The sequence below is a fragment of the Notamacropus eugenii genome, chromosome 5 (assembly GCF_028372415.1).
Source record: "Notamacropus eugenii isolate mMacEug1 chromosome 5, mMacEug1.pri_v2, whole genome shotgun sequence".
Classification (NCBI taxonomy): Eukaryota; Metazoa; Chordata; class Mammalia; order Diprotodontia; family Macropodidae; genus Notamacropus; species Notamacropus eugenii.
Window position 1 is genome coordinate 277,998,082 of NC_092876.1, and position 15,472 is coordinate 278,013,553.

Genomic DNA, 15,472 nt, shown 5'->3' on the forward strand with positions numbered 1-15,472 from the left:
TGATATTAGGTAATCAATTTCCTCATTGATGTAGCTCTGGTTTTCCTATCTGGGATAGTAGGATCACAGAATTGAAAGGAACCTTGGAAAGCTCTTAGTCTACCCCACCCCCTCATTTTACAGAGGAAAACTGATGAAAAGAGAATGTTTCTGGCTGCTTTTTCCTACTCATGAGGTAACAGGGTAAGGGTAGGAATGAGCACAACTAGGCTTCTTAGAGGAAATCTGGAGAGTGCTGATTACCTGAGATGCTAGGCCAGGTCCAGTCTGTGGGAGGAGGAAGCTGTTTTGTTGCTGAGGAAATGGAAGAAGATTTGACTGTAGAGCTGAAGGAAAAGAGAGAGGGAGAAACATAGTAAGGACAGGAGAGAGATGAGGAGATGAAAATGTGTACTTTGCAAGTCCTATACCAGGTCTCTTAGTGCATTTTACACCCCCTGGAGAGCCTGCCCCCAGTGCTACCAGGCATTGATTGCCACACGCAGATGGTGAATTGATGAATCAGACAGGGGGACAAACAGGGATGGGAACATCAGTCCCCAAACCAGTCCTTCTACTAGGCAGGGAGAGGTGTTCAGAAGAGTGAGGGAGGACCAAGTTGATAATTCTGGGAGGTATAAACAAGATGGCAATCAGATAACACAGAGACTGTTCATGAAGAAACCTAAGAGGGGAGGAGGCCTGAGGGCCCAATCCTAGGGTTTTCTTCTGAGAATTCAAATGGGGCCTAGAAATTTTGGTTTATCTCACAAGAAAACAACTGGACTAGCTATGACAATGCTGGCTGTGCCTCAGGAAGCTGCTAAGCCTACACCTAATTGGTGGCTTGTATCACATCCTGAATGGTAAATGTCTTCTCAGATTCCTCTTTTTCCCTTTCCCCTCTAATGAGATTAACTATGAGGGGGCCATTCTGACATTAGCCTGTCCCAGAGAATTGAAACAATGGTCTCCTCTGGCCTGGTTCAGGAACAAGGCCATCAAAACCAAAATGTATCCCTATCAATTGTCACAGAATCATATTTAGAGCTGGAAGGAAATTTTGAAGTCATATCGTCTAACCTTTGTTTGTCACGTAGAGAAACTGACACCCAGGGAGTTTGATCAAACATTTATTAAGTGCCTACTTAATTAAGTGCCAATTATTGTGCCAGGCAAGAGACAACAGGGCACAGTGGATAAGGAGTTGGTCTTAGAGCCAATGAGACCTCAGTTCAAATCTTAACTGTTACATACTTGCTGTGTGACTCTTAGCAAGTCACTTAACCTCAGTGGTATAGGCCCGAGATGGCAGCGTGAAGTCTGCTTCAGAATGAATAAGGTCTAATGAGTAAAAGGTAATTGGGAAATATTTAACAAAATAAATACAGATACAATAGATAATGTGATTTTCTAAGTCACTAGGCCTCTGCAGCGTGTATGGCTTTCTATTTCAGTTTGACACCACTAGTCTAGGCAATTCTCTAAGAAGGTAAATTACACCAGCCTGGGTAGAGAAAGCTTCCTTGCATGAGTATCCTTTATACCAGTAAGCTGACAGGCTGGGTCCCTACCCCTGATCCCCTGTCCACTATGTTTCAGGCACAGAGTTAAGTATTGGTGAAGTGGTTTGTGTGATTCCAGTTACCCTACAGAGGACGGTGACTGTCCTTGCTGTCTACACTAAGTAGAAAATCATTGATACTCTAAAAACAAAACAAAACGGTAGGGGAAGATCACAAGAGGCAAGCAGTCAGGAGGGTCATCTGGGTTCTAGTCTCACGGCTGCCACTGAACTGCATGTGTGGTGGGGGCTTCTCTGGGCCTGTTTCTCCCATTCTCAGAAATAAGAAAAACTAGTTGTCCCGATAGCCGGTCTCAGCAAAGAGGGGAGGAATAGGCAGATAAACCCACAAACGAAAGGTTCAGGGCATTGTCATTTTTCTCACAAGCTTGAGTGAGTTTAGGTGGTATCCTCCTGACAGGTACAGTGAACCAAAGGGAAGGATGATGGTTTTCCCCACAGTCCACTAGTCCATAGTCATTTTCAGGAAGTGAAGATAGAGATAGGGGGCTAGGGACTAGTCAGAATATATTTATGGGATGGTGCTTTGCCTGTGTGCTTTCTGGCCACCCAGTGTGGAAGGAGGGGTGTGAATGGGTGGAAGAGAGAGGAAGTAGGAAGGCTGGACACTGCTCTGGAATATTCTTCCAAATTACCCAGAACAGTCAAGTGTGGCAGCATACTCCACCCACCCCAGACCTCCCAGCAGACCTCCATGCTGCCCCTGGGTGGCACCATTGCTCTGCCCAAATAGAACCATAGCAGTTTACCCCCCACCCTGGGGCAATAACCTTGGAACAGCCTTCCTTCCCACTGTAGCCACAAGGAGGTCAAAATAGATTTCCACAGAACTGGGATTTCCTGCTGCTGCAGTTGCTGGTCTGCTCTTGGAAAGGCATCTCTTTTCCCCTTTGCCCCTGGGCCTGGGGCCTGGAGAGTAGAGAGATTGAAACCGATCTGGCAGGAGATGGGATATGGGAACAGAATAGAACAGCCATGAGGAATTTCAGGCCCCTTTTCTTGGAAATAGGCTGTGTTCCCCCCTGAGCGGCCAGCTGCTAACAAGTGGGCACTCCACAAATGTTTGTTCCTGGTTTGATAAAATGGTATTTGGGTTCAGGGAGAGAACCTCAGGGCATCCTACCTTGTGGCCCAGACTGTGACTGAGACAGCAGGAACTGTGACACAGACTGTAGGTGGCTGGGAACCAGGACAAGTTGCTGGAGAGGATGGAGGGAAGCCATGTCCTATATGTGGGGAGACATAGTTTACAGAACGCAAGAGCTGGGGTCAAATGGCCCATCCATCTGCATCTGTTCTCTAGCTTAACCACTCTTTTCTCTCCCTAGTGCTTAATCACACAGATCCTTTTGTACTGTTCACCTCTGTTATTTGCCTTGTCATTTACTTCCTCTTTTTTTTTTTTTTAATAAGTGTTAGGTTTATCTGCCTAAATTCCATTATGCTCTTTGAGTTCACTGGAAGCTCAGAGGTATTCCCAAATATCTAAACTGATTTAGCCCGAGTGCAGTGATTAGGCCAGAAGCCTTGCTAGGAGTAGTTAGATAAGATTAAAGTCAGAGATGAGTAGCAATTTGGAGACATTAATTTTGGCTGGAACAAGGGTTAGGTTACAGACCTGCGGTGTGAACTCATTTAAAACAAACACATTTTGATCATTGCATTTCAATATAATTGGTCTCCTTTGTGATCTTGTATATTTTATTTTATGCATTTAAAAACACTATTCTGACAAGGAGATAATAAGCTTCATTAGACTGTGCAACCAAAAAAAAAATTTTAATCCTGCTCTAAATAGATAAGGCAATCCCATCAAATCATTCAAGAGCAGTATGGTGTGCTGGAAAGCATCCTGAATTTGAAGTCAAAGGACCGGAGTTCAAATTCTAGCTCTTCTGCTTACTACTTGGGTGACTTACTACTTATTATTTGGGTCTCAGTTTCCTCATTTATCAAATGAGGATATATTTGATCACTAAAGTATCTTTCTAGTTCTTATTCTATGATCTCTTTAAATAGGACCTAGTAATGAGTTATTATCCTAGATCAGATCTACTTCTTTCCATGGTCTCCTCTCCAACTTGCCATAGGATATTTGGGAAGCTCAGGAAATCTAGGCTTCTCTGGTGCTATGTAGCTCTCACAGAATACAGCAGGGTGCTATGACTATGGTGAAGTGTTCAATAAATATTTGTTTAACAAACAAATGAAAGACCTCCAGGAAAGGAGACTCCTTTCTCCCCAAGTCACAAATAGTACTTCCCTTCTTGTCCTCCCACCAACTTAAGAGTTAATTCTGAGGTATGCCATGACTGACTTAAAACCAGAACAGGAAGGAAGCCACTGGGACTGTCAGATCATGCAGCAGTAACTCTTGACGGACACTGATGGCAGGCCTTCCTGAACACATAAGCATTTCTGAAATGGCCTTCCATTTAACATCTTTGGCTTTTAACTTTTCAAGAGAACCAGAGTACTTTCTTCCCAACTTCTTAGCCAAGTTGATTCTTTGAAAAAATCTCCTTCTCTCTCAATGTCCTAACCCCTTCCTAACACTCACTGCTTGGGACTTCTTCAGACAAAGTATGGATTGACTTTCAGAGGGAGTGGGTCACTGGGTGCCAGGCTCTGACTTCAAGTCCCCTCTGAGGAATGCCACCTTCCCATTGAGAAGATCCAGGCTTCCTGAAACTGGCTGATAGTTACCCCAGGCATCTGGTTTCCTGACATCATAGCAGGTCCTTGAGACAAGTGGCAGGGCCTGTGTGATAGTGGTGGCTGCAAGGAATCACTGAGATCTTCAGTTTTGATCTACAAGAAGAAATAGAATTAAAGTAAGCTTCTTCCAAAGGGGGAGGTCTAGAGTAAGTCAAGATGGGATGGAGGAGGAGGAGAGTAGAAAGATATCAGGCTTTGTAAATAACTACTTGCTATGCCACTCTGAAAAAGGTATGATGAGCACTTGGTATGTGGCAAATTACTTTGCTTTAGCTATCTTTCCTACCTTTGAAGGCAGGTTGGTAGAGTGTTGAAATGTCAGACTTGAAGCGGATAGAGGGCTAAATTTAGAGAAAAGAATACCTGTATTCATATTCCTCTGATGCTGTGTGATAATGTTGTCTCTTCTGCAAAATATAAGCTCATTGGAGAGCAGGGCTATTTAAAATTTTGTTTATCTATCTAGCACAATTCCTAGAGCATAGTAACTAGCTTGTCTCTTCTGAGGAAGTGTAAACTCCTTGAAGACAGGATTATTTCAGTTTTGTTTTTGTTTTGTAGATCTAGCACAGTTCCTGGAGTAAAGTACCTAGCTTGTTGATTTATTTGTGTTAATTTTTTAAGATTGTGTCTCCCTATCATGTCCAGGCTGGGAGTGTAGCAACAATTCATGGTCTGACCCCAAAACTGATCTTCACAAGCTTTGACGTGCTCCATTTTCCACCGGGGTCAGTTTGACCCACTCAGTGGTCAGCCTGATGGCTCCTAGCTCAGAAGAGCTGACAAAGACTCTCCCACAAGAATACTGGTGCCAGAATTAGTATGGATGCTCATTTAGCTTTTGTGGTATTACACCTCAAAACTCTCCAACTCAAGTGATCCACCAGCTCCTCTCCTGTAGCAGGGTGAATAAGCATGGGCCAGGAGGCCCAGTTTGTTGATGATTGCTTGATTAGTCGAGGACAAATCACTTAATTTCTCTCAGCCTCAGTTTCTTTATCAGATAAATGGAGATACCAACGTTGGTAAAACCTCCCTCAAAAATATACAAAGAAATCATTATCGTTACCAGGGTGGGTCTCTTTCAGGCAAGTCCATAGTAAAAAGTAAGAGGACTAACTACTGTGAGTACTTGTTTAGAAGGCAAAGGAGCATGGCTGAGACTCCCCCACCCCAAAGGGTTTGTGTTCAGGTACATTACTCAGTGTCCCTGTATCCCTTCCCTCTCCACCTTCCTTTCCCTCTCCTTCCACTCTCCCCAACCCCATCTTCTTGAGTTTTCCTTCTCCAAAGTTACCTTCCATCTGCTCTGCATACATACACTACACATATCTGGTATGTTGCTATTTACCTACTCATCTGACTCTCCCATTAAAATCTAAGATCCTTGAAGGCAAGAACTATCTTGTGCCTTTCTTGGTGTCCCCAGTGCCTCAAACTATTTAAAACAATGAATACTCGTTATTCCATTGATTGTCCAGGTAAGACTAGATGACTTGAGAAATTCCTTCTAACTCTTATATTCTTTGAGTTGGGATGTTGCTATTTCCACTGTAGCTTGCCCTTCATGTGTGAAGCTGACACCATACCCCAGTGAGTTTGGTGACAATCTCTATCATCCCAGGCTACCTCTCCATCAGACCCCCCCACCCCTATGTTATGCTAATTCTCCCCAACAGAATGTGAGATTTTAGAGGGCAAGGACTATTTCAATTTGTCTTTGTCTTTCTAGCACCTAGTACTATTCCTGGTCCATAGCAGATGCTTAATATTTGTATGTTGAAACAATGAATGAATGAGGATGTCTTAAAAATAAAAGAGTACCTTGACACACTTCTGTGTCATTATTAATATTTAATAAGCATTATTTATATTTCTCCATCAGTTTCTTAAGTCTAGAAATCAACAAAATGATAAACAGAGACCTGATTTGTAGCATTTGCCATGTGAATACTCATACTGAAAATTTAATAATAGTGCTCCAAGGGCACCACACACACACACAGACACACACACACAGACACAGACACACACACACACACACACACACACACACACACACACACGCATACACCCCTTTCCAGTCTTCTTATACTTTACTTCTCCATCCTCTGCTCCCCAATATACTCTTTGTTCCAGTGACATTGTCCTCCATGCTGTTCTTCAAACAGGACACTACAATCACCTGATACAAGCATTTTCACCAATTGTCCTCCATGCCTGGAATTCTCTCTCTCTCCTCATCTCTGCCTCCTCACTTCGTTCAAGTCTCAGTTCAAATCCTACCTCCTACACAAAGACTTTCCAGATCCCTCTTAAAGTTGGTGCCTTCCTTCTGTTGATCATCTCCAATTCTCCTGTATATTTTGCCTTTCTTTGGTTGCCAGTGTTTAAAATAGTTTCTGGCCCATAGTAGCCTCTTAACAAATGTTTATTGACATACTGATTGAGGACGTCATTTATATTAAGCACTTTACCATAGCTGAGCATTCTCAGCAAAGGTATTGGAGGAGCTAAATAATTTAGCTGCAGTCAGATAAAATATATCCACTTCTCCTCCCTCCCCTAATGGAGCTTATGCTAGATATTCATGTGAAGTTCCTCTGTGAAAAAGATTGCGCTAGGGCAGAGATTGTTTTCACTGAAACAAAATGCACTGGCTGGAGAGACATGAGGATGTATCAAGTGGCTTGGGTATCTAAGAAGTGAATTACAGGGGTTCAGATTTCTCCTAGTCTCCAGCATGACACAATAAAACTGGACTGGGAATTAGTACACCTGAAATCTAGTCCCAACTTTGCCACCGACCAGCTATGTGTTCTTAGATGAGTTAATTAACTTTTTGGGACTCAACTTCTTCAATAACTGGACTATTAGAGTTTAGGCATCATCTAGTCCACCATGCCCTTCCTTTCATTATTCTGATGAGGAAACCGAAGTGCAGGGAGGTTAAAAGACTTGCTCAAAGTCTTCCATCAAGGTCCAGGATCCCTTCCTGCTCAAATTCTAGGATCCTATGATTTTTTAAAGACTTTTTCAGTCTAATCCTCTTTCATTCTATGATTCCTTCCCATTAGCTTATGAAACAAAGAAGACAATCCTTAAGATGTAGGCAGCTGGGGGACTTGGCGAATGCGGGGTTTGTGGGTACCTACCCAGGCTCTAGGGCTGTTGGGTGAAATTACAGGGTACGAAGGAGAGCTCTTTTCACAGACACCTCCTTCCGAATGGTCTCACTAATTGGCTTCTTCTTTCCCTCTCCTGCCACAGTGGATCACTCTTGGGTTCTGTCAACAAGGGTCCAGAACAGAGGATGAACCTCACTCAGAGAAGAAAAGGAAGGCTTCAGGAACCTGTATGTTCCTTCCTAGGTGCTGACCCACTAAAAGAGTGTCTAAGACTCTTACCCCAGTTGCCCCTTCACCTTTTCCACCCCCGCCTTGGATGGCACCATCATCTGATCAGGTGTCCTACTGTTGCCCCAAGAACTTCAGATTTTTACATGCCAGTTTCCAAGAAGACATTTGGCAGCTGTTTTTTAAAAAATGAGTGAGAAATGGAGGGTTTAAAAAAAAGCTTAAGTCTTGCCCTGAAGTTGGGGGGAGGTGGTGATTGTTACTCAATCTAAGGGAAACCATTCTGGTTGGGTAGCCAAGGTTCCATAGAGATCTACAATAGGATCTTTTTCCATCCCCCTACTCCTTGCTGCTGTTGGTAACATAGGGAGTTTCAGAATTGGGATTGGTGGGGGGAGGAAGGGAATGAAGGGAGGATATGGAGAATGGGGAGCCAGAATCTCTCCAGTGGAACCACCTCAGGCAGGTTGGCAAGGTCCCAGTTTAGGAGGAAAGTAGTAGACTCATTATGCGCAATGAGAAGATAAGGAGGAGCAGCTATGACAAAGCCCCAAAACATGTGCTCTGCGTCCAAACTAGGTGCTATCTGTTAGAAACAGTGCCAGGTCTTCCTGCAACACTTACTTTCAGCACCGAGTGCCATCATGAAAGCAAACTCACCCTTTCTTCTGTTCCCTGGATCCACTGCCCTCCTCTTTCTAGGGGTCTCCCAAGCCCCTAGATGATCCCCTTCTGAAAGTGATGTCTATAGCATGCTGGGAAACATGCTTTTGATGTTAATGTGAGGGTTTTCTGACAGTGGTCTAATGCTCTTCTGATTCTCTTGCTTCATAGGGACTCTCTTAACCCTCGTGTCTTGATCATTCGCTAGGCATGGGGTGGGGAAAGTCCCCTTAAAGAACAAAATCCCTGTTTTCTTCAGTTTCCCAACCAAGATTGAGAACCTTGGCTATCTGGATTTTGTGGATCTTTGACACTCCACAGCTGGAAAGGAAGGAGGGGTGGAAGGGAGAAATTAACAACTTCCATTGCCGCCAGCTGACTTCTCGAAAGCTCTCAAGGTGGCGTCCGAAGAAGGAGCCAAGTGTTCAAGAAACAAAAAGTCCTTTCCATTTGGGGGATGGGGGGAGGAGAGGGGAGATGAGAAACATTTTCACAGCTGCTGAGGGGAAAAGGCTGGATTCCTTCCAGGCAACTGGGTGTTGCTGTGGATTTGGGAGACAAGATAGAGACTTCAGTTGGATCCCATAACTTCATAACATGAGAACCTGAGGCAAATTGGATGAAAACCTGATTCCTGCACCCACCCACCCCTTGCCATACATATTTGTGAAAACTAAACCAATCCCACAGCCTTACTGGAAAAATAGTTTGTCCCCTGGCTCTGTCTCTGTCTTTGTTTCTGTCTATCTGTCCATCTCTCTCTTTTGCTCTCTTTTTAAGACTCTATACACTCAGTGGGAAGTAAGCTCTTTTTAGGCTCTAATTAAGATGCACTGATGGCTAGGGACGTGGACTATGACAAGGGTCCAATCTTTCCAGTTAGTCACTTGAACCTGGCCACCTACTACCAAGTTCAGCTAAAATCCCGCCTTCTACAAAAAAAAAAAAAATCTTTCCTGGTCCTCCTTAATATTAGGGCCTTACTTCTATTGATTATCCCACCAAATGAGACAGATATTCTGTTACCCTATATCTTCAGTGGTGGCCAGTATGGTAAAAATGGCATCATGATTTATTTTCTTCCCTAATTCCAGTGAATTCCCTGGCACCATTCATCAGGAAACAGTGAGCTCATCTTGGAAGAAGATAGCCCCTTGAAAGGATCTGAAAACATTTTATATAACACTTGACTTCACAATCCAAAGGGAAGATAGAGGATGGGTGTTACCAGTCCCATTTTACAGATGAAGAAACCAAGGCCTAGAAATATTAAGAGAGTGATGTAAAATTTCTCTTTCAAATATTTGGCTCAGCCACGTCAATAACCCAGTCTCCTGATTTCCACATTCAGTGTCTTCACACAAAACAACAGCAACAAAAAAAAAAAAATGAGAGAAATAAGATTGGTCCTGGAAATCAATTCAGGATCTTCCAGGAGCAGGAGGGAAAAGATAAGGAGAGGAATGAATATTTTTCCTAAGATTGTTCCCCAGCCTTCACCCCCTGACATGCCTCACTGGGCAGAGTAGCAGGTAGCCAGTCACCTTCCACAGGAAGAGTCCGATGACATTTTCACATGACCCACACGGGAAAAACAACCAAACACTAATGAATATATCACTGGCGATGAAAGTGATCAAAGCTGTTGCCCTAGTTGCATAACTCGTTTGTGGAAAGTGTTTCATAAACATTTCACAAGAAGGAGAATTTCAAAGCATGAACATCTCCCAACCTGCCTTCAATTACTGCCCAGTTTTTTTTTCCCCTCCCCTCTCCCCCTTCTCTACTTCTCCCTACCAGTGAAGAATAGTTTCTGTTTTGTAAGTGATCTATAAAGGTTTGGCAAAGGTACCGCTCACGAAAACATCCTGCAGACATATTGCAAGTGGTGGAATCCAGCTTCAAGTAGGTAGATAACTCATCATAGGTGAGCAAGGCTCCAAATGCTGGCAGTGACCAGAGCTTGTGCCCTAGCCCAGGGCACTCTGTCTGCTTCCTGTGCTACCCCACAGGCCCATTGCCCCGATCTCTTTAAACATCTGTGCAAACCTTAGCAAGTATGGGATATGGAGAAGTCCCCTTTTCAGTCCCTTGGGCCTGGATTGAAACCATCCTGAGAGGAGAGAATCCTTTGCTCATACAAATTTTGTGTTTGTTGGAGTGGGAAGGGCATTGAATTGAGAACCAGGAAAATTGGCATCTAGTCCTGTTTCTGCCGCTAATCAACTATATGACCTTGGGCAGTCATTTAACTCCTCTAAACCTCAGTTTTCTCCCCTATGAAATGAAAGGGTTGGATTATGTGATGTCTGAAGTCCTTTCCAAATCTAGAACTTTATGACCTTTAGTAATGCATGGTCTAGGGGCAATAATAGAGCACCTAGATGGTACAGTGGGTAGAGTGCTTAGGCTGGAGTAAAATCTGGCTTCAAACATTTATTAACTGTGTGATCCTGAGCAAGTCACTTCACGTTGTTTTCCTCGGTTTCCTTATTTGTAAAATGAGCCAGAGAAGGAATTGGCAAACCATGCCATCATCTTTGCCAAGAAAACTCCAAATGGGGTCAGGAAGAGTCAGAAACAACTGAACACATAATAGCAATAATTCTACACCTGGAATCAGAAGACTTGGGTTCGAATTCTGCTACTTACTGACCGTATGACAACTCTTCTTCACAGACTCTCCAATTCAACTACAATGGCTTACTCAACACTCTTCAAAAATGACAGGACACTCTATTTCCTGTCTCTGTCCCTTTCTACTGGCTGTCCCCCATGCCTGTGTGGTTCAATGCTCTGCTTCCTCTCCTGAAACTCTCTCTTGGTTCCCTAGTGTCCTTCAAGACACAGTTCAAATCCTGTGTTCTGTAAAAGGTCTTTTCGATACTTGACATGGTGCCTGGCACACAGTAGGTATTAATAAATACTTATTGATTGCTGAATTGATTTTCTGGCTCCTGACCCCCTCCAATTCTTTCAGATTATCTTTTATCTTCTTTGTATATATCTTGTACAGACCTAGTTTTCTACATATTGTAGTTCCCCACTACATGCTATTAAATGTCTGCTCCTTGAGGGTAGGGACTGTTTTGCTTTTCTTTGTATCCTGTACCCAGCACTTAGTGTAGTGACAGAGCATGATAAGTGACAACCTCTCTGAGCTTTGCTTTACCCATCTGTAAAATGAAGGGATTGGATTATATGTCTGCTAAAGTCCCTTCCATCTCTAAAAAGTCTGTTTCTGTGAAGCCTGTAATTCTTATTACTTCTCCATCTGAAACTCGATGTTAACACCTCCAGAAATGAAATTCTCAAAATAAGAGACATCTTTATGTTTTTTTTCTGCTTGTAGTTACTCTGGAAATTCTACAAGCTTATTAGTCATCGCATTTTAACACTTTTTTCTTCTCTCCTTAGCAAGAAGGGAGATTTGCTACAGCTGGCACAAGCATGAAAAATATCATCATTTTATATCTATGAGACTATACTACCTCCTTAAAAAAAATAGAGAAACCTAGTAAATTGTATTCAAAGAGCATAGGAGACCTCAACGAGGGCCTATAGAAATGTTTCTTTCTTGCCTAAACCCAAGGTACAAAATCATGACCTTCATTGTCTGTTTTTTTTTTAACTATTTCCACATTTCAGGACTTCCACCATCCCCATGTCTGATTTTCCAGGAGTTTTTTAGGCAAGTGGTTCCATTATTCTAAGATGAGGGTTCTTCTTGTTGATTCTGGTCCTCAGGAAAAGGAGAGAGACCCCTGGGTTCCATTCCACAGTTTATTTACTTGGGGTCAGTGATATCGGAGAAATAAAAGGTACAATGGAAAGAGGAACTGGATTTCAACCCTTTGCTCATAAGCTGTCACTTACATGCTTATGTGACCTTGGGTTAGTCATTTTCCCCTTTGAAGTCATTTTTCTGATCTAGAAAATGGAGGGTTTGGACTGGACAATTTATAACACTACTTTCAGCTCTAAATCCTATGAACTGTTGATTATGACTGCTTTTCCTACAGAAAAAAATGACTTCCACCTTCTCTAGGGGCAGTGCAGTGGACTGGATAATGATTATGGTAGCCATCAACCTCTGAGGACTGTTCCCAAGACTTTTCTTGGATATAGTTTGGTCAAAAACTTTTATACAAGGAAGGAAGACAGAAAGAGACTGAAAAAGACAGACAGAGACAAACAAAGATCAATGAACAGACGGAAAGAGAGAGAGAGAGAGAGAATGAGAGAGTGAGAGAGAGAGAGAGAGAGAGAGAGAGAGAGAGAGAGAGAGAGAATGAGAGAGAGAGAGAGAGAGAGAATGAGAGAGAGAGAGAGAGAGCATGAGAGAGAGAGAGAGAGAGAGAGAGAGCATGAGAGAGAGAGAGAGAGAGAGAGAGAGAGAGAGAGAGAGATATCCCTCTTTTTCTATTACTTAGCCTGGAGGGCGCCATCTTCAGTTGTCCTGATCTATATCTGGCCACTGGGTCCAGATGGCTCTGGAGGAGAAATTGGGGCTGATGACTGTGCACAGTCCTTCCTCACTTAACTCCAATTCACTTGCAAGTCATGGCATCATCTTTCTGATGTCATGATCCTCTTTGAGAACAACAATAACCTAGCCTGGAAACTGCCCAGAGTCGGTTTTTGCAGTGTGCTATTCTCAGCAGTCACATGTGATGATTCTATTTTGAACTTTATTTTGCTGTTTTGCTCTTCTGGTCCCTGGTTTTAAGGAGAAAATATCAAAGAGAGGAGAATAAAACATGACCTTGAAAAAAATGCCTATTGTAACATTTATCCCAGAGAGTTTTAAATAAAACTAATAAAGGGCAGAGCAAATTCACCACCTGTTGCAGGAAAAAAGGGGGGGCATAAAGGAATGGTCCCACTTGTTTACAAAGGTGCCACTCCATCTTCTTACCACCATGGGAGGCAGGGAGAGAAAGGAGAAGGGGCATGTCATTTAGAGCTGGATAGGCCTTTTATGATCATCTAGTCTAGGGGGTTCTTAGTCTTTTGTGTTTATAGATCCCTTTTGGCAGTCTAGTGAAGCCTATAGACTCCTGAGAATAATGTTTTTAAAGGCATAAAATAAAATCCATAGGATTGCTCTCAAAAGACAATAATATTGAAATTCAGTTATCTATTTGTCTATTTTAATTTCACAGGTCCCAGAATAAGAACCCCTGTTCTAGTATGACTTTTCATTTTATCCATCATGAAACTGAGGTCAAGAGAAAGGCAGAGACTTCTCAAAGTCACCTAGATAACAGGACCAGGATTTAAATCCATGTCTCTAACTACAACCCGTCTCCCATAATCCCATGGTTGAAACTTCTGAAATGAGACCATTCCACATAAAGAGATCCTTAGGTCTATCTGTCACTCTATGTAGCTTTTATTGGCATCCAACACAGACAACTCTTCTGAGGACAGTTTCACATGGGGCTTGGAAGGTACTCTTACTTTGCATTTACTTGCTAACCCAGAGTTAGCTACACTTTAGGGTGGAGGGTTTCATGATGTCATATGGCTATAGCCAGTGAATCTTTAAATATAGAAAATGAGGAAATCTTGCTCTTATAAGACATCTAGAGTTATCACCTCCCTGAGGGATTCTGAGGCCTGATCACCTTGAAGATACTTAGGTCCCAGCTGAAAGTCTCTCTCACACCTCCATACCTATCCAGCAGCGTTCTGGTAAGAATTTAACAAGTCACTCTCTGGGGAAAAAAATGACACTTTTGGTTTAATCTGTGTTATTACCATTTTCTTCATCACTTTCTTAACTCTAGGCACTCAACAATAAATCAAGCCCTGATTTGTAGCACTTATAGTTTTCTGAGGTGTAAATGTTCACAACGAAACTTTTTGGGATGATTCTAGGATTTGATCAATACATTCTTGCATATGACCCCATGAGGTCCAAAGAAAATGAAGGCACAATTCATACAGCTATCTTTAAAAAATCATGGGATCTTAGACTCAGAATTGGAAGGAAATGTAGAGGTCATCATATTCCTCACATTTTACATGTGAGGAAACTGAGGGTTAGTAGAGGCTAAGTGACTTTTCAGAAAGTTTAAAAGAAGTAACTAGGTATCACAGTAGATAAAACATGGAACCTGGAATCAGGAAGATCTGAGTTAAAATCTGAATTCAGATACTTAGTAGCAAATCACAACCTTTGACTGTCTCTATTTCCCCATCTATAAAATAAGGATAATAATGGCACCACCCTCCCAGGGATTTTGTGAGGATTAAATGAGATATTGCCAGGATCCCATGCATAGTAAGGAGCAGAACTCAAACTCAAACCCTGGTTCTCTGACTTGAAATCCACTGCTTTTCCACCTTACCAGAGTTTAGGAGTTCAGATTTCCCTCAAACAGAGATAGGTATTACCAGAGTGACTCAATAAAAGCTAAGTAGATCAAAGATCTCTTTCCCTAAAACTAGCTCCTACACTGACTGGCCACAATGCTTAGGGTTCCCCCACTGAATATTTATTTACAACATTTTCATTTTAAAGAATCTTTTATTAAAATGAAAATAATGCTAGTAGGGATTAATTCAATTGAATTCAATAAGTATTTTAAGCACCTACTATGTGTAAGGATCTGTGCCAGACCCTTAGAAAAACAACAGTCTCTCTCCTCAAGGATTTTTACTGGGGGTTAGGGGGATTTATAATAGGGATGGGGTGGGAAACAATATGAAGACATGTTTAAAATCAAGGTAATTGAAGCAGGAAGACACTAATAACTAGAGAAATCTGGAAAGACTTTTGTCCTTGAGCTGAATCTTGGAGAGAGTTGAGATTCCAAGAGGCCACAAAAGAACTAACCACATTGGTGCACAGAGGGCTGGCCTTGTGGTCAGAAAGACCTAGATGTGAGTCCTGCTTCTGAAACCTAATGGCTAAGGGTACACAGCCAAGTCCCCTAAGCTGGCAGGGCCCCAAGCCAGTCTCCAAGGCTAAAGTTAAATGATGCATGTCCAATCTGCATGAAGGGAGTTTCCATGCTCATGAAATTGCAGGCCCAGACGAAAAAAGAGGCCTGTATCCAATGGTATCCCTTTACAGAGAAGCAACCTGGCTGGTACCTCATGCCGATGATCCCCATTGAGCTTGAAGTCCACTAAAACCCCCAGATCTTTTTTAGACAAGCTC

General features: G+C 42.5%; 1 protein-coding gene across 5 annotated transcripts in view; it reads right to left on the reverse strand.

Moving 5' to 3' along the window:
- Positions 1-15,472, reverse strand: part of POU2F3 (POU class 2 homeobox 3) — an 82,824-nt gene that overhangs the window by 14,235 nt on the left and 53,117 nt on the right. For 4 of the 5 annotated variants that reach the window (XM_072612944.1, XM_072612940.1, XM_072612942.1 and 1 more), the window contains 3 exons: positions 4,271-4,375; positions 2,688-2,790; positions 244-326 (listed from right to left, as the gene is read on the reverse strand). In XM_072612944.1, the coding sequence (XP_072469045.1) occupies positions 244-326; positions 2,688-2,790; positions 4,271-4,375 (291 nt within the window). Of the gene's footprint in view, positions 1-243; positions 327-2,687; positions 2,791-4,270; positions 4,376-7,437; positions 7,570-15,472 lie in introns of all 5 variants that reach the window. The other variant, XM_072612943.1, reaches the window with a different exon arrangement.